This window comes from Hippocampus bargibanti, linkage group LG03 (assembly GCF_051943395.1).
Source record: "Hippocampus bargibanti isolate YZ-2025 linkage group LG03, ASM5194339v1, whole genome shotgun sequence".
In the NCBI taxonomy this organism is placed as follows: Eukaryota; Metazoa; Chordata; class Actinopteri; order Syngnathiformes; family Syngnathidae; genus Hippocampus; species Hippocampus bargibanti.
Window position 1 is genome coordinate 6382030 of NC_142736.1, and position 25176 is coordinate 6407205.

At 41.3% G+C, this 25176-nt stretch overlaps 1 protein-coding gene across 1 annotated transcript in view; it reads left to right on the forward strand.

Moving 5' to 3' along the window:
• Window positions 1–24682, forward strand: part of arnt2 (aryl hydrocarbon receptor nuclear translocator 2) — a 111280-nt gene extending 86598 nt beyond the window's left edge. The window contains exons 13-19 of the mRNA XM_088991757.1: window positions 4322–4394; window positions 4544–4667; window positions 4994–5096; window positions 5198–5336; window positions 8940–9090; window positions 17960–18105; window positions 19457–24682. Of these exons, the coding sequence (XP_088847883.1) occupies window positions 4322–4394; window positions 4544–4667; window positions 4994–5096; window positions 5198–5336; window positions 8940–9090; window positions 17960–18105; window positions 19457–19555 (835 nt within the window). The 3' untranslated portion in view covers window positions 19556–24682. The remainder of the gene's footprint in view (window positions 1–4321; window positions 4395–4543; window positions 4668–4993; window positions 5097–5197; window positions 5337–8939; window positions 9091–17959; window positions 18106–19456) is intronic.
• The last annotated feature ends 494 nt before the right edge of the window (window positions 24683–25176 follow it).

The window sequence follows — 25176 nt, forward strand, 5'->3', positions numbered from 1 at the left end:
TGTGCGCTGGACTATCAGACCCACTTTCATTGAATGAAAAAAGGTTTTCCAAATATAAAATATAAATATGTAAATGTTTTCCAAATACAAGGGTGAGAATTTTGGTCATTTTGGTCTAAAACGACCGTTCTCGAGAAAAGCGCAAATCCGTTGAGAAAATTCAGAGGGTTGGGGTTTGAGGGGTGGGGGTATGGGCAGTGTTCCAATTGCCCGCCTTCCGTGGAGTCTCGGTTGGCGTGTGTGTGTGGGAGGGGGATTCCACGTTCGCATCTACTGGACCGAAGGATTCGCTTTTGTGGAGAGCACAGGTTCTAATTTGATAGATTCTAATTCGCAATGAGACAATACCATCAATGAAACCGTTGAATGTCAGTGGCACTTTGACAAACCACATGCTAACGTTTGCATCAATCTACTTCTGCGAGAGGCAGCAGAAAGCAAACGTGCAAGCTAATGAGCAGCGTGCAGGCTAGCTAGCAGTAACCTTGCGTATGTACCTCACAAGGTGACTTTTATTCTGATCGTTTGGATTTTTACCAATCATGAAAAACAGAAAACCATTCATATTAATGGTATTATCAGAATGAGAATCAGAGTCATCTTTATTGCCAAGTATGTAGAACACACAAGGAATTTGTTTTCGGTAGAACACACTGCACTAGTATCATCATCAACAAAAATTGCAAAGAGGCACTATACAGTTCTATTTGGGTTACTGATTAAGGAGTTAATGGCTTGGGGGAAGAAGCTGTTTAAATGTCTGCTGGTACCTCAACGCTGAGGAGGCATCTTAAGAGCTGTACTGGCATAAGTGATGATCGTCAAACATCGATATTGTCATTTGTCCAAAAGACCACCCCTCTTCGCGCTAAGCAGGTCATCACAGACTTTTGCTGTCAGGACCAAGTACCATTTTCAGTAGTGAGTGGCGAAGGTTTCTAAAGTCTGGCCCAAGAATGATCAATTTCAAATTTTGGCCACATACCCGTCGACTCAGCCCTGCCCCACTACACTACAGTGTCAAAGGTCTGCATCGAGAAGGCTGCAGTAAAAAGATGCTTGTTAATTGAGCAGGTCAAGAAAGCTATGGCCAGTGGCTGTGAGCCCTCCATTGCTACCAATATGTGGACTGATGATTACAGAAAGATGATTTCTATTGCAATAATTTGACACTTTACTGAGGCGGACTTCAACTGGGTTGCAGTAACCCTCACCACTGCTGTATTTCCAGCTTCTGGTTAATAGATTTGGTCTGAGACCAGCCATGATGTTTGGACTGGAGACAGTGTCACTGAAGAAAAGACAAGAAGCAGAGATGGGGGTAGCCGAGATGAAGATGTTGAGGTTTGCTTTTCGAGTGACCAGGTTGGATAGGATCAGAAATTGGGATATTAGAGAGACAACTCACATTAGAGGCTTTAGAGAGAAAGCCAAAGAGGCCAGACTGAGGTGGTTTGGACATGTCCAGAGGAGAGAGAGTGACTATATTGGAAGAAGGATGCTGAGCCTTGAACTGCTAGACAGGAGACCGAAAGTAAGACCTAAGAGGAGGGTTATGGACGTTGTCAAAGGGGAAATGAAGGTAGCTGGTGTGAGAGAAGAGTATGCACAAAACTGGGTTAGATGGAGGACACTGATTCGCTGGGGCAACGAAAAGTCGAAAGTAAACGAAGAGTTTGTTTGAAACCTTCATCCTTAACTAGAATAGTGTGGGTTACAGAACAGGGTAGTAACATTGTGAAAGGTTTGGGGCCTTACAATCGCCTCTCGTGCAAGTCTGCAAACACCCCAGACATTGGAGAAATCTGTTTCATCAAGCAATCTGGTTTGGCTGCACAACTATCCCAAACCGTGCTCCACATGTGTGAAACCAGATTCAGCACCATCTACTGAACGCTCAAGTCTGTGCACGAGATATATAATGAGTTGTGTGAGAAGCTGCAGTCACACAGAGAGGAGGAGCGCATGGACAGTACTGCGCCAGATATGTTACATTTTTCCTTTCTAGAACTTTCTATGCAGCACAACGAGAACTAGAAGGAGCTAATTCATTCCACACTGAATCTAGTGTGCTTCTGGAATGAGAAGTTAAAAAATCCCTGCCAACTCATCCTTAAATGCTCCGTCAACTCTTAAAGTAAAACTCCGTCAATGATCGAAAATGTTAAGGTTAATATAACCAGAAATATAAAAGATGTACATGTTTATACAGTCTTTTTTAACTTAGATTTAATTACAAAGAATTTCATTTGTTATTATAAATCCTCCCAAGTCCTCACAAATGACGTGACATTTCGGGTTTTCTTCGGGCTCCGAGCCAGCAAATCAAGTTAATCGGCGTGCTGGATTTTTTTGAGGCCCGATCTTGCCTCTAACACACACACACACACACACACACACACACACACAGCTTGTCCGGACAAGTTGTGTCCATAATTTGTAAAATCACTTCAAATGACTTCAACTGAGCGTATTCCACCGCATATAGCTATATTTTACGCTTTAAGACTCGCGCTGAATATTCAGGAAGTTTTGTTTTCGAATTGATGACGATCCCCACATGACGTCATCTTTGACAGAGAAAACTACACACAATGCATTTTGCGGTACTTTGTTTGGTCTGAAAACTTCGCGTTGATCCGTGTTGATGGCGAAATTAGAAGGAAAACACATAAATAATGTGATGGTGAATCGTTGTGTGTTGCACCAATACAACTATTTGATATTCGCTGACACAAATTCCCAACAGACAAATCAGCCCATTTCCAACGGAGTCTGGGCGCCATCTTCTGCATTTAGTGGGTGATACATTGCTGTCATCGACAGCTCGAATTGATATGGGAGGACTTCTTTAATCGATTGCAAACATTTATGCTTTCCTCTTCAGAACTATTTGAATCATATTCATCACTGGGTGAGTAACAAGAAAGCATCTTCTCCGAATCTGAAGCCATTGTTTTGATTCTCAAGCAAGGCAAGACGTCTTGGCTTGACGTCAAGAACTGGGGGGCGGGACTTTCTGAAAATCCACAATTCGCAGCTCAATTTGTTGCAGTTTTAGCACACCTTAAGTAATTTTTATTGGTGTTTTGCATTTGATTAAAAATATCAGCCTGCGTGTTTTGGGTATTTTAGATGTTATAAAACGTTTTTCAGATGTCAGTTAGGAAACAAAAAAATAGTGTTGGTTGTCCTTCAAGGAAATGCCAACAGAACGCTACAATACACTACACCTGATTTACACCTGTACCTAGCAATGTTCAGATGTTGGTAAAACGTATTTAATAAAGCAGTGACACAGTTCACTGAACCATCAGGAAGTTATAACATTAACCCGTTAAAATTGAATTCTCTTGTCGCTATACGATTACTGTGTAACCGATCGATCGCCAAAAGTTTGAACTCTGCATGTCTCTCGCCATTTTCGGGTTGACATATTACTGTAACGGCCATACACAAGACACATTGGATTTTAAGGCGCGCTGTGAGAAATTAGGAAATAGAAGACTTTTAAGTGTGCCTTTTAGTGCGGAGAATATGGTATACAGTCTTCCCCCGCTACTTCACGGTTCACTTATTGCAGGTTCAGTGCATCACAGATTTTTGTTTCAGTTAAAAAAAGAAAATGTTCAGAAATAAAATGCCAAATGGCTCAGAGGTTTTGTACATGGCTGTGGCTTGATTGGTTCCCAGCGCTGACGTCGACCAATGACCGCACGGTATTCCATGATTTATAGCCATGTGGATTTGCTGTGCATCTTCTCAGCCCCTCCCAGAAACCTCCTCTGTCTAATTACGTGGGTTACTGTTTGATCAGTTTATTCAAATGCTTGCCTTGATCAGTGGTTTCCATTTTTTCCGTGACTTAGGAATATTTTCCCAAGTCACAGAGCACCGCTGAACAAAAACGCCACTGCGAGAGGTGTGCTGGGGCGGGATGCATTTGTGTGTGTGTGCGTGCCCTCCCCAACTCTCAATCTCCCCTCCCTTAGGACAAGCGTCATCATCATACATGATGGACAGCTACATTTCATGTACTGTATAGTTCTTTTTAGTGTGGTATAGTACTCTCCGGGGTGCATCGGGCCTGAAAGTCTTGTCTCACTCCTGTGACAGTGTATGAATTTAGATAACACTTTGACAGGCTTTTTAGATTTTCCATTCATGACCATTTCCAGAATAACCAAATTGAACAAATACAGCCAAATACAAAGCTGTACAAATATATTTTCAAAAGATTTAACAAATATAGATAATAAAAAAGAGATTTCTACCACTTTGCTATTGCACTATTATATTTTATTTTCATGTTTCTCTGTAGACAGCTTCAGCAGCAACAAGCAGAGCTGGAAGTCCACCAGAGAGATGGTCTGGCGGCTTACGATCTTTCCCAGGTAAACACACCTCAAATTCTGAACTCAATGAAGATGCTAAAGTAATGAATTTCTTTTTTCATGAAATCACAATTGCTCAAAACCATACTTTGTGGTGTGCATTCTTACATCTTACTTTACTTGAAGTTGAAATCCTCCTGTCATCACAGGTTTCTGTAGCCGGTGTGAGCAGTGGAGTGCATGAGGCAGGGAAGAGCATTGACAAGTCAGAAGCCCTTTTTTCCCAGGAGAGAGACCCACGCTTTCCTGAAATGTACACCAGCATCTCCGGATGTATGTCATTTTTTTAACCCTATTTTATTTTATTTTATTTTATTTTATTTTATTTTATTTTATTTTATTTTATTTTATTTTATTTAGTTTAGTTTAGTTATTTATTATTTTCAATGCATTGTAATTACTGGTTGACATTTCAGAAGGGCTAAAATCCCCAAAGGTTCCTGGTTTGCTTGTCGTAATTTCATCATAATTCTTCCAAAACAAAATATTTGTATATTGTGGATTTAAATTTGCTAGAAGATGCAGTCACTGCTATATGCACGGCTATATCCAGGTGATTAATTATAATTGCAATCTGACATTTATGTGTATCTGCTTAGCGGGTGATAAGAAGATGATGGTTCCCTCCTCTACAGCGGGAGGACAGCAGCTCTATTCACAGAGTTCTCAGTTCCAGCAGGGACACTCTGGAAAAACTTTCAGGTAGCAGCTACAGGTCATCTTTTTTCATTTTCAAATTTTGTGCACTACAATGTTTGTTTGTGCGTGCATGTGTGTCCATTTCTCTTTTTCTATATTTCCAGTTCCTCTGTGATTCATGTCCCAGGTGTGAATGACGTCCAACCGTCAAGTTCGTCCACTCAGAATCTAGCTCAGATATCGAGACAACTCAACCCAGGCCAAGTCACTTGGTCAGGAAACCGTCCCCCGTTCTCTGGCCAGGTATGCAAACATTGACATTCTGTCAGCCTCAGGTTGGTGGTGCAGTTTTCAATACTGCCAAATGATTTCCTCAGCCATTTCCTTCGCATTCCGCTTCCATTTGAAATCCCAGATGAATTAGTCTTTATTTGATGTGCATGTGTGCCTGTGTGCCTGTGACTTTGCATGTGCGCACCGGGAAACTTAGCAAACAAAATCATATCATTCACAGTAAGGGTTAATTAAAGTTTCCAGCAAATGATTCAATTCACTGCCGTTAGATAATTTTGAAGAAAAGAGGGTTGATGATAACCACTTCTAAACATATGGTGAAATCTGACATCATGTTCAAGTTTGGAGCCTGACCAAGTTTTTGGTTCCTATTTGGCCTTTTCTGTAAAACATTGTTCCAAACACAATATAAATCAGTCCGACCAGTATGAGGCAGCCATCTGTGATGGCAAATACATTTCTCAGATTGTTCTGGTTTCCAGGCTCGTTTATTTGGGTTTATTGGAAATGAGTGTTAGTCGGGCATCAGACTAAATTAATTGAAATCAGAGTTTGCATTGCATTCAGGATAGTGGTTTCAGATGTTTCACGTGTCCCGCATTATTGAATTTTTTTGCATTCTTTTGTTATGTGTATTCACACATAATTTGAAGATTCTTTCGCCTTTCTCACTGACTGAGATTGGTGTGAAGTCTTATAGAAAGAAAACATTTTCTGGCAGCTGTTTTCTACTAAACAAGTAAATACATGTTATGAAACTTGGCTAACAAGAAAAATGCTTTTAGTGTACGTTTCAGTGCTTCACTCCATTTTTTGGAGTGATATGGAGTAAATCATATTTTCGATTTATTTCCAAATTAATTCGTCTGAAGGTAACTGCTGAAACATGCATATGACAAAATAGTGTACCAGGTATGCTTGGGATATGGCAACTAACTCTTTTATTGATTTAGTAGTCCAGATTTTATGGATGGAGCTAAAATGGTGCTCAGTGATGCACCTGGGCCCTTGGCATAATTACTCCCCCAGAATATAAATACAGAACATCCTCTATTCATCTGTGACAATCTGTTGCTGTTTCAAATTACTTAGTCCCCAAAAATTCCCTTGACACATTGCGAACAAACCAACGTCCCGTTAATCTGAAAAAAAAAAACACATCTTCCCAATGATGGTCTGTACCTATCAACCATTTTCAGACCGTGCTCATCCTACTCCATGGGAAAAAAGCACAAAAAAACACAAATAGATACCTGGCATTGAAAATGAGTGAGTGACAGTGAGGGTGAGAGAGGGTTATATAGCGTAATTTCCGGAGAGAGCGCACCTGATTATGAGCATCACCCAATACATTTTTAAAGGAAAACCCATTTTGTACATACATAAACCGCACCTGTCTATAAACCGCATGTGCGCAAATTGAAACATGAGATGTTTATAAGGAAGGACGGTTCACAGAAAATGTTTTAATAATATACCTTAACTTTTGTTTTCAAAATAGTGCCTATCACACGGCAGCAACGCAACAAGCATTACAATAGCAACACAGCCCAAACAGGGCTGGTTTCAAAAACATGCCAACATACCTATCAACATCCACGGCTCCATGCCCTTACAAACTCGTATTTTCCCTAACAAAATACAAAATAATCTTACATCGTATTTTTTTTCAAACGTGTGTATTCATGTAGTTTAACATGTTATATTGACAATATAACTTTTTGCAAGCGACACAATACGAATATTCCACACCTTTTTTGAAGCTTGTATCAATTCCTCTTATCGTCCTGACATTCCACTCCCACTCTTTGTGATGCTTGCCTCTTCCATTTAACTTACAGTCTTTTAATTCAGGTTTGGCCATTGCGACTTGATGATTGTATCCAAGGAAAAGGCCGACTGCTCTGCTTTCGCTTTGTTCACATGTGATCAGAATGATACAATGGGAAATCCCCAGGCGGCAGACGCATGCGCACAGTAGCATCAAACCGCTCGCTTCGTTTGCAATGAATAAAAAAAAAAAAACGATACCGAGATAGAGGCTACCGCGGCGAACTCATTTGACTTGATTGATTTGCCGTTTCGTGATAGTCGGTGTATACCGGATAGTCCCCATAATTGACAAATTTGCGTTTTTCCGTACAGATTTTCTTGTACGTCGTACACGTCTTAAAATGCATAATAAACCTACTTTGTACAGCAAAAACGTGCAGGTTGACAGGTATGTGCCAATAAAGTCACTGAGACAGGGAAGTAACAATAGTTACATACAACACGTTAGCCTTCGTTAAAAGGTCTGGGTATGTAACTTCGCATATGAATCGTGCATTTAAATTGGCCCTCCGAGTTGAATGGGAAGCATGGATGACCAGCGGTGAGAAAGTTTCCCAAAACTGGTATGCGAAGAGCAACTTTTGCAAATCAACCATCACCAACGGGTTTCGAAAAGCCGGTCTGCTGTGTGACGGAAAGCACAGCACAAACTCGGGAGTGACTTTACCTGAGGATGAAAGTGACACAATAACAACAAAAGAGAGAATGAGGGCGTGTGTGGCGAGGAACATCTGACACCATTCCAATCCGACACGTAAAAGGATGGTTTTAGTGCACAGGAGGAAGATGAAGACAGCTCTCAGCAAATTGCTATGTTTTTGTAACCAGCCCTGTTAGTGAGTGCTGACATGTTTCTTCCGTGTCTTCGTGACTTTTACCGGCATGTTTATTTTACCAGCCCTGTTAGGGCTGTGTTACTACCGTAATGCTTGCTGTATTGCCTCCGCATTACAGGCACTGTTTTGAAAGAAAAGTTAAGATGTATTATTTAAACTTTGAAAACTTTTTCGGTGTAGCGTCTTTCTTTATAAACATGCGGGTTACAGACAGGTGTGGTTTATGTATGTACAAAACGGTTTTTCCTTTAAAAATGTACTCAGTGAGGCTTATAATCAGGTGCGCTCTACAGTCCGGAAATTACAGTAGTGTGTTTATACCATTGTACAGGTAACATCCGACTTACAACCACGTTCCGTTCCGTTCATCTGGTCCGGAGTCAAAATGGTTGTAAGTCGAAATCCATTCAAAACTTTGAATAGAGACTTGGTGCTAAATTACTTGCAAACAACCTGATTTGGACGCCACGGGGGCAGGCAGGCGGTGGGTCGCTCCGGCCTTACACTGTCCGAGCGCCGACGCCCACCCGCCTCGGCTCTAGTCCTGGCTGCAGTGGACACTCCCCCCTCCGGGCAATCACATGGTTGATTGCTGTGTGAGAGTGAGATGCAGGCTGGCTAGCCAAAATTGTTGGACGCGTTGCTGCGCTGCTTGTGCGTTGCGGTGCCAGGCGTAGAATTTAAATTTGAAAAATACGGTCTGGCGGTCGTGGTCCTAAGTACGGGCGGTCTTAAGTCAAGCCGGTCGTAAGTCGGATGTTATCTGTATTTGGTTGACCGATAAAGCTTGAGTGGGATTTGTTTCCAGTGCTTCAAATGGATACACACACACTATCCAATGATTGGAAATCAGGCTTCATTGTTTATAACAATGAAATGTTTTTGTAACAATGTTCAACATTGTATGTCAAATATCTAACCACTATTTACATTAACATTTCAGTCCAGTAAAGCCCAGTCCAGTCCGTTTGGTATTGGTACAGGCCACAGCTACCAGACCGATCCGGCCTCCTACAGTCCACTTTCATCTCCAGCCACATCATCCCCCAGCGGGAATGCCTACTCAGGACTAACAAACCGCAGCTCAGCTTTTGGTGAGTTCATAGTATCCTATTAATCTTCTAACACTTTGGAAGAAGCTGCATTTATGGTAGAAGAATAACAATCATGATTCACAGATAGCGTCTGTATCAAGAAGAATTTTCCAAACAAATCATTGCACACTCAAGTTGAACAGAACTACAATATTTCAGCTACCAATTTTGTTTTCAGTCATGCTCTGTGGTGCTTCATTTAGAAGTCATTTCCATGTGGAAGTATTATGGAAGTTATAACAGGAATTAAGGGGCGGGGGCGGCCTGGTGGTCGATTGGTTAGCACGCCGGCTTCACAGTGCAGAAGTCTTGAACTCAAGACTTGGTCCAGGCTCCCTGTGTGGAGTTTGCTCATTCTCCCCGGGCCCGCATGGATTTTCTCCGAGTCCTCTAATTCTCTCCCATATTCCAAAAACATGCATGGCAGGCTGATTGAACACTCAAAAATTGTCCCTCGGTGTAAGTGTGAGAGCGAATGGTTGTTTGTCTTTGTGTGCCCTGTGTAACCGGCCTCAGGCCTATGGGATACCTGGGTCGGTCCAAATGAGTCACAGGCAGTGATAATAAATAATACATTTTATTTCAAGCGCCTTTCAAAACACCCAAGGACACTTTACAATAAAAACAATAAAACAAAGCACATAACAATAAAACCATAATTAAAATGATACATAATAAAATAGCAGATAGAACTATACATTGAAAGCAATTTTAAACAAGTGGGTTTTGAGGTGAGCCTTGAAAATAGGGAGGGAGTCAATATTGCGGATGTTGGGTGGAAGAGAATTCCAGAGTTTGGGAGCAGAGCGGCTGAAAGCTCTGCATCCCATCGTGGTGAGACGGGCAGAGGGCACATAGAGGTGAAGGGAGGACGAGGATCTGAGGGACCGAGAGGGAACAGAGATTTGAAGCAGGTCAGAAAGATAGAGAGGGGCAAGGTTATGGATGGCTTTGAATGTAAACAGAAGTATTTTGAATTCGATACGATGTTTAACAGGTAGCCAGTGGTGTTGCTGGAGGACAGGGGTGATGTGGTGAAAGGAGGGGGTTCTAGTGATGATCCGGGCTGAAGAATTTTGGACGAGTTGGAGTTTATGGAGAAATTTCTGGTTGATACCGAAGAGAAGTGCGTTGCAATAATCGATGCGGGAGGTGACGAGACTGTGGATAAGGATAGCAGTGGTGTGAGGGGTGAGCGAGGGACGGAGACGGTTAATATTACGGAGGTGGAAATAAGCAGACCGAGTTATGTTATTTATATGGGACTGAAAAGATAGTGAGCTATCGAGGATGACACCCAGGCTCTTGACCTGAGGGGAGGGGGACACGGTTGAACTGTCAATGGTGAGAGAGAAACTGTTAGTTTTGTGGAGGGTGGATTTGGTACCGACAAGGAGAAGTTCGGTTTTGTCACTGTTAAGCTTGAGAAAGTTATGGGAAAGCCAGGATTTAATTTCTGAGAGGCAAAGTGAGAGGGATGAAGGTGGAAGAGAGGCGTCGGGTTTGCTGGAGAGGGAGAGTTGGGTGTCATCCGCGAAGCAGTGAAAGTGAATGCCAAACTTACGGAAAATATTGAGCATCTACAGGTACACATGTCACAGTTAAATCCTGTTCAGTGGCAAGATGAGCAAAACTTTTAGACAAATGATGATTGTCAAAGTTAACCACTTGTCTCAATTTAAATTAACATTTACAAACCTCAAACGTTCAGTGCCATTGAAAAAGTTCAAATGATCCTCCAAGTACTACCTGCTGCTTTGAAACAATTCCAGAATACAAGTTTGTCCAAAGTTGCATCATCACCCTTCCAATAGTTTCACTCGCCCAATAATGGCACTTTCAAAGCCTTATGATCAGTCTGGCTGAAAATGGCATGCGAGCGCACTGAAAAACACACAAAAGTGTGCGTTCACTCGGAGTTGCTCGTCAAGCAACTGCTCACGCCTCCTGCTGTTTGTTATCCACATGGTGACTTCAATGAAGCTTGTTCATCTTGTAACAGCTACTTGATGGCCTTTTGATGGACACAAACATTAGCTAAATGGATTATCTCAGCAGTGTCACTTGTGCTCCCTGACTGTCCTCATAGAAGTGTGTGGGGCTAATGAAGCTGGTTCGAGCAATGCAATTTACTTGATCTGCCACATGGTTTCATTAATAATTTGTAATAAACACTTTATTTTTGTCTTTCTGGACTTATCTGCAATTTGGAAATTATTTTCCATCTGTTGTTTTATATGTCCCCGTTCTACCCTGCACTAACATCTCGTTTATCACTACATGTCAACGACGGTATTTATTCTGGAATGTCTTTGAAGCTGAGATTTTTTTTTAATTTATTTTCTCCTTTGGTTGATTCTCATAACAATCATGCACTTCTGTGTGTCTTCCAGCAAGTAGTACATTAGTATCCATGTGTTTGTGCATTTTTTTCTGTTCAGTTTAGTCCCACAAAATATGACAATGTAACAATTACAAGAACGAGATGCAACTTTATGGTGTGGTTGAATCATAAGGGGTGTTCACAGAGGAACTTTTACTCCGGTGTAGCCCCCATCAAGGAAAATGTTTCTTCACGTCTGAAGAAAAAAAACATAATCTGGAGTAAAAGCTAGTTTGCAGAGCAGCACAGATATAAAATGGGTTGTGTTAACTCAACAGGGGTAGATTTGCTCATTTTGCTAAAGCGGCAGACTCGCTTGCTATGCCTGAGAAGAGTTGATTACATTGATGAAAAGGTTTTTTCAGCCGCCATCTGTACTTATTTGAAGGTGTCGGACGTTTCGCTTCTTATCCAAGAGGCTTTGTCACCGAACTAACAATTTGCTGGTAGTTTTGGCCCTATATATATATCCCTATTGTCCAGAGGTGCTGGTGCCAGACCTCCGCTATGATAGGTGCCGTGGTCTCAGGTTGGGGGGAGCCGAGGAATATTCCCTGAGGCTACACTGATTACTTTTATTGTCCTGACTGATTACTTTGATTGTCCTGCCTGATTATGGGGTCTACGACTGGCCTGATTGCCCCATATCAGAGCAAATGGGGCAATCTGGTCAGTCGTTAGAGTTACTTGTGTAGTTTGTTGTGTGTTTAACCCCCTCCCCCTCCACCTCCATACAATTTCCCATGGAATTTATTTTGTGATTTCCTGTCTTGATTATCTGTTTGCCACATTATGTTTGCTTTTCTGTGTGTCATTGAAGTCATCGTTGTGCGTTTTTGGGGACGGTCTTTGAACACCTCTTGAGAAGAATGTACAGAGGTCGTGAGTTCAAATCCTGGCCTCCCTGTGTGGAGTTTGAATGTTTGTCTGTGTGGGCTTTCTCCGGGTCCTCCAGTTTTCTCCTACATTCCAAAAACATGCATGACAGGATGATTGAACACTCCAAATTGTCCTGAGGTATGAGTGTCGGTGTAGATGATTATTTTCTGTGTGCCCTGCAATTGGCTGGCAATTAGTTCACAGTGTCCCCCGGCTCGTGCCCGAAGACAGCTGGGATCGGGTGCAGCACCCCCCACGACCCTCGTGACGATAAAGCTGTCCAGAGGATGAATGAATGAATAAAGTGTATGTTTTAAAAAGTACCAACATGACAGCTCTTTTTGTTTCAGAGACTCAAAACCTTTCTAAGACAGTCTAGTCTCCTACATTGTACTTCCGCATATGGCTCCATTTAAGACGTCCGAGCATTGATTTGTCTGGAGTAGTATAAACCATTGTTTTTCGAAACGTCACGAACAAGGCAGGGAAATGGAAGTACACTTTACGTATACACATTTTATTTTCGTATTATTACTCTCGTATTGCACGGCCACCAAACTGCTGTGTGAATACAAGCGGAACGGTTGACACGCTTCTCTCTAGTAAGAAGCTTTTTACGTGCGAACGCTCCACAAAATATACACCAGTGTAAAATATATTGCAACAAAATACATGGGAGCAGCACCGATGCAACTGTGTGCCGTGTGAACACCCCTATAGAACACTAAGCTTAAGGCAAATGAAGCATTAATATCCACCTATCCTCCCATCATGCAAGCTGCTCATCTTTTGGAGGGCCGTCGTGGGCAGGATGTAGCCGATCCCAGCTGTCTTTGGTTACGTCTGAAACTCATGACAAAAAGTGACCGGACACCAGGGCAGACAACTCTGAAAAGTTGTCTGCCCGGCCATAAAGTTGGGCAGGCAACTTTATGGTCATTTTTCACAACTTGAAACACAATAAGACAACTAATCGCAAAAAAAACAACATTGTTGTAAAGTATTAAGGATTTTTTTTTATTGAGGATGTACCCATCACAAATGCTCCCTTGCTTAATTTATCGTAAATATCCCTTGATGATGATTTTGCTCCAGTTGTCGTTTGTCCATACACTTTTTGTCATGTTACACAATGCAATGTTTGCGTTGCGTCGTCTGCTACAAACCATGTGAACTCCTCCTTCCACGATGCTTTTAATAATAATGATACATTAATTTCTCAGCACCTTTCAAAAGTCTCAAGGACACTTTACAGTCACTGGATAATGTACGTTTACGTTTTTTAGCGTCATAAATTTTGTTAGCTTCTCTTGAATCTTTCATCTGGAGCTGAAGTTCTGTGCATCTACTTTCTCAACTTGCATCATTCTCAACTTGATGCTGTAAACAACCCTGCTTTACAACACTGCCGCGACGTCACGTGGCACGTCATGTGGCAGTGTGGCATATACCCGTACTACAATATATATATATATATATATATATATATATATATATATATATATATATATATATATATATATATATATATATATATATATATATATATATCACATAGTGGAGGGGGAACTTTTCCTACATTCAGTAAACACGTAAAAAAACATTCTGATGCTGTTACAGTAAATTAAATGTACCAGTAAGTGCAATCACAATATATGAACATTCTTCATAGTGTAAAGCAATAACAATAATAACTCTAAAGCAATAGCACAATAAATATAAACACACAAAGGAAACACGTAAAGATCAGTTCATAGGTGTCTTCAGCCACCATCTGTACTTCTTTGAAGGTGTCTGACGTATTGCTCCTCATTCGAAGAGCTACGTCTGCTAACTAAATTTGTGCTGGTAACTCTGGCCCTATATCCTTAATGAATAGAGGTGGCGGTGCCAGGCCCTGCTCTGATAGGTCCCTGCTCTAAGGTTGGGGGATCAGTGGACCACTCCCTGAAGCCGATCTGAGTACCTCTTTTCTTCTGATTACCTCTAATGTTCTAAACCTGGCTCTAATTTCACCTCATTAGCTCTGGTATCACCAGAGAAAGAAAGCAAAAATCATGAAGAAACAAAGAGTAGGAGTAGCAGTATCTTATATTGGAAGGGTTTCTGAAAAACTACAAAGGGTCTTACGGCAACACAAAATTCCTACCTAATTCAAACATATAAATACCTTAAGACAAAAATTAGTGTATCCAAAAGATAGTCCGCCATTATGAAAAACAAAGTAATGTAGTGTATTCTATACACTGTTAAAATGAAGATTGTAAAGAGCAATACATTAGGGAAAAAACAAATACTCAAAAAAGACTATCAACATAGCAGGGACAAAGCTAGTGGTCCTCAATCTGCAGTACATATGCACCAAAAAGCAAGCAACCACTCATTTGACGATGGTGAAAATCTTAGCAAAAGAAAATAGATGGTTTGAAAGAGGATTAAAAGAGGCAATTTTGTAGGACACTGATTCGCTGTGGCGACCCATGAATGGAAAAGCCGAAAGGAAATTAAGAAGCAAAACCTTTCACTAAATCGCCATGGTGGATTGACTCATTCCTCCCGGCAAACGACTACAGTTGTGTTTTTACTTCCGCGTATCCCGAGTCACGCCTCCGGGCTGAAGCGATAACAAATAATGTCGGATGCTGACTACAGGCAGGTGAGTGGGTGTTAAAAACACTCTAATTGGTCGAGACTCATTCGTTTCCGGGCTTTCCCGAACATTTCAGGCAATAGAAAAATAGTTTACATGCGTCTTGACCTATTTATCTTCGGCACAGTTCGGTGGTATAAATAGTATGAACGTCAGCAAAACGAACCATATTTGGTAAGACCTGACAACATGGCGTCATATTTCTCGAGCGACAGCGAGTCTGACTTCGATGGATTTACCGTGGATGATGTTCGAAAAGCTGAGGAAAACTGTGCTAAAATCAAGATAGAACAGTCATTAAATGATTCTGATTTAGATATTAGCGAGCTGAGCAGTGAAGACGATAACAACTCGTTGGAAATTGTTGGTGATGACGACGCCGATGTTGCAATCGAGTCGCGCAAACAGCTGACGGACGCAAACATAAATGAGTTTGTACACAGTGTTGGGCCTACTAATGAATTAGGTAGTGATAAATTAGAAGTATTTTTTTTTACTAATGTTTCCTGAAGAACTGTTTGACTGCATCGCCGCGGAAACGAACAATTACGCAAAGAGGATACAGGAGCAGAAGGGTTGCGTGGATCCATACTGGACTGACACAACAGCACAGGAGATACGTGCATATTTCGCAGTGCAAATTATTATGGGGATAATTGTTGCACCCGACCGGGATATATATTTCACCAAAGACCCATTACTCAAATCCACTGGAATAAGTGAACGCTTTACGCGAGATCGCCTGGATAAATTAAATCAGTATTTCCACGTCGACGACATCAGCAACAATCCTCCGTGCGGACAGCCTGGCTTCGATAAACTCGCCCATGTTCGTCCCATCATGGACATTGTCAATGATAAATGCCAAGCAACTTATAACCCACATCGCGAGGTCTCCATTGACAAGCAATGATTGCATTCAATGGTCGGTTGGGATTTAAACAGTACATGCCCATGAAACCGATCAAACGCGGACTCAAGGTGTGGATGCGGGCAGACCCTCACACTGGATGCGTCTACCAGTTTCAGGTGTATACGGGACGGGAAGGTGCAGCCGAAAAGGCTCTCAGAGAATGCGTTGTCAAAGACTTGACGAGAAACATTCTGGATAAAAACCATCATGTGTACTGTGACAATTACTTCATGTCAGTGCCGCTGTTGGAATACCTACAGATGCGGGACTGTTCGACCGAACCAGAAAGGCCTGCCTACTGCCGTCACAAAGACAAAGTTAAAAAAACAGGGTGACTTTGTTCTGATGCAAAAAGGAAACATGACGTCGGTTGCCTTGCATGATAAGCGAACTGTCTTGTTATTGGCAACAAATACCAATCCAGCTGAAGTCGGCAAAGTGCAACAGAAGCAGAAAAATGGTACTGTTACAACTGTAATTTGCCCAGTAGCCCTGAAGAATTACACGCAACACATGAACGTCGTCGATCGGGCTGATCAACTACGTGCTTCATACGCTATTTCCAGGAAATCACTCAAATGGTGGAAATACCTGTTATGCTTTCTAGTGGATATTTGCATTTGCAATGGATTTATACTGATTGGATTGGATTGGATTGGATTTGCCTTTATTAGTCTCACAGTGGAGAAATTTACATTTCACAGCAGCAAACTCTCTCCAAACCATCAAGTGAAAACCAGAACAGGTCGCCTCCGAAAAAGGACTCAGTTAGAATTCAGGACAAACTTAGCTGATCAGTTGTTTGGCAATTACAGAAGGAAAAGAAAAAGAGAATGCATGAAGGAGAATGACACTTCTGCCCTCCTTCATTGGCCAGTAGAATTAGATAAAAACAGAACATGTAAAGAGTGTGCAAAGAAGAAAATTTGTCGTGAGCCAAGAACAGGTTGTGAGCAATGCAAGGTGAACCAATGCATTCCATGTATTAAACCATACCACAAAGAAAAACATCCTGAATTATTTTAAATGCATTCTACATTTATTTCATGCATATGACTTTTTGTGAATGCATTTTGTTGTAATTTGCAGGTTTTTGAAAAAAAAATAATTAAAATTGCAATAATTTTCTAAAACTTCAATTTCACAAAAAAACGTTATCTTATTCTATTATATGTTATGAAAGTGTACTGAACGTTTCATAAAGATTGAACAACAAATAAAGAAGGTATAACAGTTTATTTGAACACACATGTTAGTTGTGAATTTTCTGCTGAAGGCTCTCAGGGAGCACACTACAAAGCTAGGCTGCAGGCTCAAATGGCTGTGGGGGAAGAAATGCAAAATGCCTGCTAGGGAGGAAAGAGTTAAGGTTTAATTTAAACCATGCTTTCGACAGACTTTTTAGGTCGTTACCACATATCCTAAGTGGTGCTAATGAGGTGATACCAGAGCTCATGAGGTGAAATCAGAGCCAGGGATAGAACATTAGAGATAGTCAGATAAAACAAAAGCGGTAATCATATTGGCTTCAGGGAGTGGCCCACGGCTCCCCCACTCTTAGAGCAGTGACCTATCAGAGCAGAGGTCTGGCACCGCCACCTCTGTCCATTAGGTATGTAGGGCCAGAGTTACCAGTACAACTTTAGTTCGCTGACGGAGCTCTTCGGATGAGGAGCAAAATATCCGACACCTTCAAAGAAGTACAGATGATGGCTGAAGAAAACTTTTCCTTGAGTTAATTCCTAAATGTAGTTATCTGAGCTTTAAATGGGGGCGGCTTGTACAAAGTGCAATGCAATACATACATATTGATATATATAGCGCTTTAACAACAGTTGAGGCAAAGCGCTAAAATGGACATAAGGCATATGCTGCCTCCTCGTGGAAGGGAAAAAAATTTCCAAAGGTCTGACCAGCGTTTAATCAGCATGAGTTATGAGCATCGTCAGGGGACAAATTAAAACTAACATATCTAGGCACCATTGTACATTACAATACATGTATCTGACAACATGTATGCCTGTAAAACTGTGTGTTATTCCAGATGTGTCTGGAGACAGCAGTCAGAGCGGAACTCAATTCCAGGGTCGACCCAGTGAGGTGTGGTCCCAGTGGCAGAACCAGCATCACTCCCAGCAGGCTGGGGAGCAGCATGGACACACCAACCCCAGCCAGACTGAAGTATTTCAGGTGACACGCACACACGCACGCAGAAACACACACGTCTCTGGTTTTACTGATGACAATATACTGTATATATTCTGCCGTATGCCTGATAGAAGCTTTGATTTAAAAAGGTTATTTTTTGTCATGTTCAAAAATATTCTACCAAACAGCTATGGCAAAAGCATTAACCAGTAAGTGTTTAGTCAAATGCTAAAAATCAATCAAACTTCAGTTCTTAAGCACTGAAATTATCTCAACACTATGCAAAAACAAAAATATCAAATTCAAACACAGTTAACCAAATCAACGTCTCCTCAATTTGCCAGTCAGTTGGGTCAGTTTGTCTATACATTCCATTAGCATATAGCATTTCTCCTTTAGGCAAGGAGAAAAAGGAAATGCTCTTACAGTTGTTGGCAAAGGGTACGATAAATCTACGCACCAACCAGAGTTGGTGCTAAGTCACATACAGTATGTGAAAGTCACAAGCAAGTCTCATTTCATAACTCTCAATTTTCATGTCCTAATATTCCCTTTCTGGGACAACGGTTACTCCAGTGGACATCTTACCAAGTTACATGGTGCATGAAAGGGTCAAGCAACTGCGGTAAAAATGAATACATTATTTGTTCAAGCAAGTCATAAGTGAAGTGAATCCAACTCCAACACATGAAGAAGCCCACACGGTCTCGAGGAGAACATACAAACTCGATATAGGGAGGCCGAAGCAGGATTTGAACTCACGACTTCTGCACTGTGAAGCTGGCGTGCTAACCACTCGTCTCCCGGGCTGCAAAATACATGCATGTATATATTATTTAGAAGAATTCATGGTCTTAATCATAGCTCACCTCAATAACAGCTCAAGTTAAACAAATCTTATTGTATGTTCATCAAGGAACATGTATTTGTATGGGTGTGGCAATTTCTTTGTGATGAAATGGATAAATAGGACGTTTGTTTTACTTTGCTTTTGCTGTCATCTCGTCTGCCATGCAACAAATCAGAGCCGTACGCTAGTGTCTTTCAGGACAACATCAATGTCCCGGTAGTCGAGTGGTTTGAACGCCGGCTTCACAATGCAGAGGTCGTGAGTCCGGCCTCCCTGTGTGGAGTCTGCATGTTCTCCCCAAAAACACGCATGGCAGGCTGATTGAACACGACAAATTGTCCCTAGGTGTGAGTGTGGATGGTTGTTTGTCTCTGTGTGCCCTGCAATTGGCTGGCAACCAATTCAGGGTGTCCCCCGCCTAGTGCCCAAAGATGGCTGGGATAAGGTCCAGCACCCCCGCGGCCATAATGAGGATTAAGCGGTCTGGAACATCAGTGCCCATTCTAAGGGTTCATATCTAAATCCTCTTTTGTGTGTTTGCAGGACATGTTACCCATGGCTGGAGATCCCACCCAGGGAACAGCCAACTACAACATTGAGGACTTTGCTGACCTTGGCATGTTCCCACCATTCTCTGAGTAACCCCGCAACCTTTTGTACCTCTTCCTTTGCAATGGAAGAACCAGATTTGGTTTGCATTCATCACTCATGTTGTCGTATCATTTGGAAACTGGGCCACCAGCTCACAACTGATGTGAAACACATTGAATGTCCGCATGCACGCATCAAGCACATACAAATGTGGATTCTGCGCATTTTGAGGTGACGATCTGCAGTATGCATCTGTGAATATACCTCATCATGAAAAAGGGGTCCTGTTGCCTAATACACTACCTCTGTCATGTCAGTGTCTCACCCCTATGTCGCCGAAATGGTAACTTTCTCAAGGAAGAATGCACACAAAGTCTGTTGAGATGAGATGGAAAGAAAGCATTCATATTACCAGACTTTAGCTGTTTGATCTTAAGCGCATTAGAACTACTACAGCACATTTCACCCATAGATTTGGGTGAAAACAATTTCTGACTCCCATGTCATGGAAAATATGATGTTGTCTCGAAATCACAATATCCGTTAATGGATTCAAAGCTTCTATTCGCAGCGGATTATGCTTAGTAATAATCCTTTAATTGCATTTTGCTTACACTTTTAATTTTTAAAATCGTTTTACAGACTTAACATATTGAGTGGGTGGCATAGCGGGGTATAAAATTAAATTAAATATATTTATGGTTCTCCAATAGGTCAGTGGGGCAAAAGGATTCATTGGAGAACAAGTCTAGCAATTACCCACAATGGCTGAAGACTCAAATGAGAGACGATGACCACTGTATTTTATTATCAAGATAACTCCTGGGCGGCGGCCCAATAATCGATTGTTTAGCACGCCAACTTCACAGTGCAGAGGTTTTGAGTTCAAATCTCGCTCCAGCCACCCTGTGTGGAGCTTGCATGTTCTCCTGCCCACGTGTTTTTTTTTTCCGGGTCCTCCAATTATGGGTTCCTCAAACATTAAAAAACATGCATGGTAGACTGATTGAATACTGAATTGTCCCCTGATGTGAGAGTGAATGGTTGTTTTGTCTCTGTGTGCCCTGCGATTCCCAGCTGTCTTCGGGCAGTCGGTGGGGCACACCCTGAACTGGTAGCCAGTCACTTGCAGGCCACACAAACATTCACACTCAGAGTCACACAAAAGGGATCATTTGCGCGTTCCATTAACCGTATTTGGGACCCGGAGAAAACCTACTCAGGCATGGGGAGAGCATGCAAACTCCAGAGGTAGGCCAGGGCTGAAATTTAACCGGACTTGGTAACCGTTCGCCCTGGATTAATAAATGTGAAATAAATAAGTGTTTAATGAGACATGAGAAAAATACAGAAGAATTTCCAACAGTAGAACAGAGTACACGCAGGCATCATTGAGTTGTGATGTGACTGTTGCAGAGAATGGACATCCTTCCAAAATAAAGAACAAATGGTCAGGGATGCCAACAGCAAGATTGAAGTAGCTGCTGGAAGTTCTTGGAAGTGCCGTCTTTTTGGAACATCAATCTACCATGTTCCCCTTACGGCATGTCTGGGCCATGGATTTGACTGGCAAGTTGGAGGTTGCTATAAAAATTTCATCTGAAATCTCCGAAAAACATGGGAAGATGGAAGTTGGATCTGCTGAAACCAAGGTTACAATTTTTGGCCGTACAATGATACCCCGGCTTACGAACGCCTTGGCTCAACGAACTTTTTGGGTTACAAACATTAAATTCGCGAGAATTTAATCATGGCATACAAACTATTTTTTCGGATACACACGGAGCGCCACACTGAGTGATGTGTCGTTCGCGAAGGAGCCCGTTCTTCTAACAAAGAAATCTCAGCTAACTTTTTTTTGTCCTCTATTCCCCACCCCTAGTCTTCGGTTAAAGCCGCACGTGATTGGTCAAGAACGCAGCAGTGAGGGCCTGGAGCTTACAGAGGCACAGAGCTGCATATAAAAATAGATAGGCAGACGATAGAGAGAGAGAGCGTGAGAAAATGGATAGAAAACAGTGAAATTTGGACTCGTTTCAACTTAATTGATAGTACAAAGGCAGAGTGTAGACTGCAAGGTTAAAATATCCCATCAATCAGGCTCCACAAATAACCCGCACTAGCCATCTGTACACTTGATGCAAAAAGCAACCCAGCTAAACAGAACACGATTGATGAGGAACTAGGTAAAATTATCACAGAGAAAGCACGGCAACTTCACTCAGATATCGTCAAGAAGCAACCTGAAAGTTCATCCATTGATGATTTCAAGGCTAGCCACGGAAGGTTTGAGAACTTTAAACGTCGTACAGGGATTCATAGTGTCATTCGTCATGGTGAGGCAGCCAGTTCTGACGATAAAGCTGCCAAAGCTTACAAGGAATCATTCTTCAAGATGGTGGAAGAAGAAGGCTACGTTCCTCATCAAGTGTTTAATGCTGATGAAACCGTGCACTCCATTCCATCAAAACATCATCGACCATCACACAGGTAAATAAAACAACTTTATTATACAGTACAGTTTATTTCTTTAATTACAATACCATGGCACATTTATTATACATAAAATAAGGTATGTTTTGTGTAGTTTTAAGGCTTAGAAAGTCGAAAATTATGTTTTATGGGCACCTGGGAACGGATTATTCTCATTTTAATGGTTTCCTATGGGAAATTAATATTTGGGATACACACTTTTCGCCTTACACACACTGTCTTGGAGTCAATTAAATTTGTAAGCCAAGGTATCACTATATCTCAAACTCTGAAAGTTTTTTTAACATTTAAATCTAGCAAATTTGTCACTATGTATGTAGCAAATTTGTGACTTTAAATCTAGCAAATTTGCGAGTTTGCTACTCACAAATTTGTGACTTTTTTCTCAGAATAATAACCGATCTCTAAAGAAATATATATTTCAACCTGGCCCTAACGCTCTTCCGTAGGTCTCGCATTCGGAAAAATGTAAAGTGGAAAATTGCTCTCCTCTGGTACAGTGGGTATTATGGGCCGAGACAAAAAGTGAAATGAGAGTTGAAGAACTACACCTCCATCTGCACGTCAACATTGACTCTTGTCAGACAGCAGCAGGAGAAATGCTGGTCATCCTCATCACCTCATTAACCTTACTTTTTAAAGTTAAGCTATGTATCGTGATGCCCATTTCTCAGTTAAAAAAATAAATACATAAAAAAACATTTAAAAATCAATAATAAAAAGGGTTTATAGAAGAATTTTGTGTATAAAATAACTACGTTTTAGAGCAGTGGTCAGGAACCTATGGCTCTTGATGATTTCATATGGCTCGCCGATAAATCTAAATACATATTCTCGCTTTTTTCTGTTCATTTTCTGTTGGGACTGCAGTTGGCGGAAAGCACAATTTTGATTGGATTACACTGACCTAGGTTGGCGGAAAGCGCAATTTTGATTGGATGATACTTGCCGTCAGTTGAAACAGGTAAACACCCTTTAAATAAGCCCAACGAGTAAAAACAATGTACACTTCAGCTTGAATGCACCGGAGGATTCGCCTTTGTGGTGAGAAAATGCCTGATTCTAATTTGCAATGAAACAATATCATCGATGAAATAGTCGAATGTCAGTGACATTTTAACAAGCCTCATGTTAACGTTAGCATCAATATACTTGTGTGAGAAGTGTGTTGCATAGGAAGTGTGGAAGCTAATGAGCCGTGTGCAGGCTAGCTAGCAGTAACTTTGCGTATGGACCCGGCAAGTTGACTCTCATTCTGATCGTTTGGCTGGATTTTTACCAATCGTGAGGAACGGAAAACCATTCATGTTAACGGTGAGTACTATCACAAAGTTATTTTAAATAATACATTCTGACACGCGCTCGCGTGTTGTGGCACTCACTGAAAAACATTTCTAAATAGTTTACTTTTATGGCTCTGTTAGTCAAAAAGGTTCCCGACCCCTGTTTTAGAGGAAAGCATGTCATGGCAAGCAGTTCCTCAGCTGAAGTATCAAGTGCTCTTCATAATTGCTCATCACACCTGCCTGATTTCAAAGGGAAAACCGCAATACACTCAAAGCAATTGCAGTGTTTAGCGGCACATTTTCTGTCCTTCATCGCTCTCTACTTGACTTATTCACTTGATAATCAAGACTTTGTAAAAATGCTTTGTAGAGCAAGAGCTTTTCCATGATGTCATTTATGATGCCTCAGATAGACAGAAGGGGGAACAAACATCATCAGTCTTTGTTTGAGCTCTCAAATCAACCTTTTTTTGTAAATGTGATTTTTATGTCAATCAATGTTATTTTCACACTGTTAATTGCTTCATGTGTTTAATGTGCATTAATAATATTGTGTGAATTGTGAGTACATATTTAACGATTGGTATTTAGTGGATCTGTTAAAGGACAACCGACGCCTCTGGACAAGTTGTGTCCATAATTTGTAAAATCACTTCAAATGACTTCTACTGAGCGTATTTTGCAAACATTCCACCGCATATAGCTATATTTTATATTAGGAAATCTTGTTTTCGAGTTGATGACAATCCCCACGTGACGTCATGTTTGGAACGCCCCTGACCGAGAAAGCGACACAATGCATTTTGCGGTACTTTATTTGGTCTGCAGACTTTGCGTTGATCCGTGTTAATGCCAAAATTAGAAGGAAAACACATAAATAATGCGATGGTGAATCGTTGTGTGTTGCACCAAGACAACTATTTGATATTCGTTGACACAAATTCCCAGCAGACAACTCAGCCAATTTCCAACGGAGCTTGGGTGCCATCTTCTGCATTTTCTGGGTGCTACATTGCTGTCATTGACGGCTCGAATTGATATGGGGGAACTCCTTTAATCAATTGCAAACATTTATGCTTTCCTCTGAACTATTTGAGTCATATTCATAACTGGATGAGTAACAAGAAAGCATCTTCTCCGAATCTGAAGTCTGTTAGCCCATTGTTTTGTTTCTTGAGAAAGGCAAGATGACTTGGCGTGACATCACGAACTGGAGGCGAGACTTTCTGAAAATCCCCAGTTTGTGGCAGATTTTGGAGACTTGTTCAGAGGCGTCGGTTGTCCTTTAAATGTACATTGAATTCTAGACCTGTATAAATTGTGTAAATGTGTCCCGATTATTTTTGTGTAAAAGTTGTGTGTCGTGACAATAAATTCCGATTGCGTAGGTGTATTCTCAGTTTTACTTGCGTTATTTGACCGTTTTAGATGACACATTTCGTGAAAGAATGGGGAAAAGGCAAGGACATATTTTTACATAATCCTATATTAAAGGTTATGAGAGGAAGGTTGTGCCCGACTAAAAGGTGTTTTATTTTTCAAAATCCCCCCCGAATTTTATTGAAGCAGGTATTCTACTCGTGCATCATTCAGTTGAAAACCGTCGATTCTGGCTTGGCTGCAAAAGTGCTTCTTGCAATGGATATGATCAGTGTTTTTCACAACTTCAAACACAATAAGACGACTAATCGCAAAAAAAAAAATAAAACATTGTTCCAAAGTATTAAGGATGTACCTACCACAAAAGCTCCCTTGCTTAATTTATCGTAAATATCCCTTGTTGATTATTTTGCTCCAGTTGTCGTTTGTCCATACACTGTTTGGCATGTTGCACTATGCAATGTTTGCTTTGCGTCGTCTGCTACAAGCCACGTGAACTCCTCTTTTTCCACG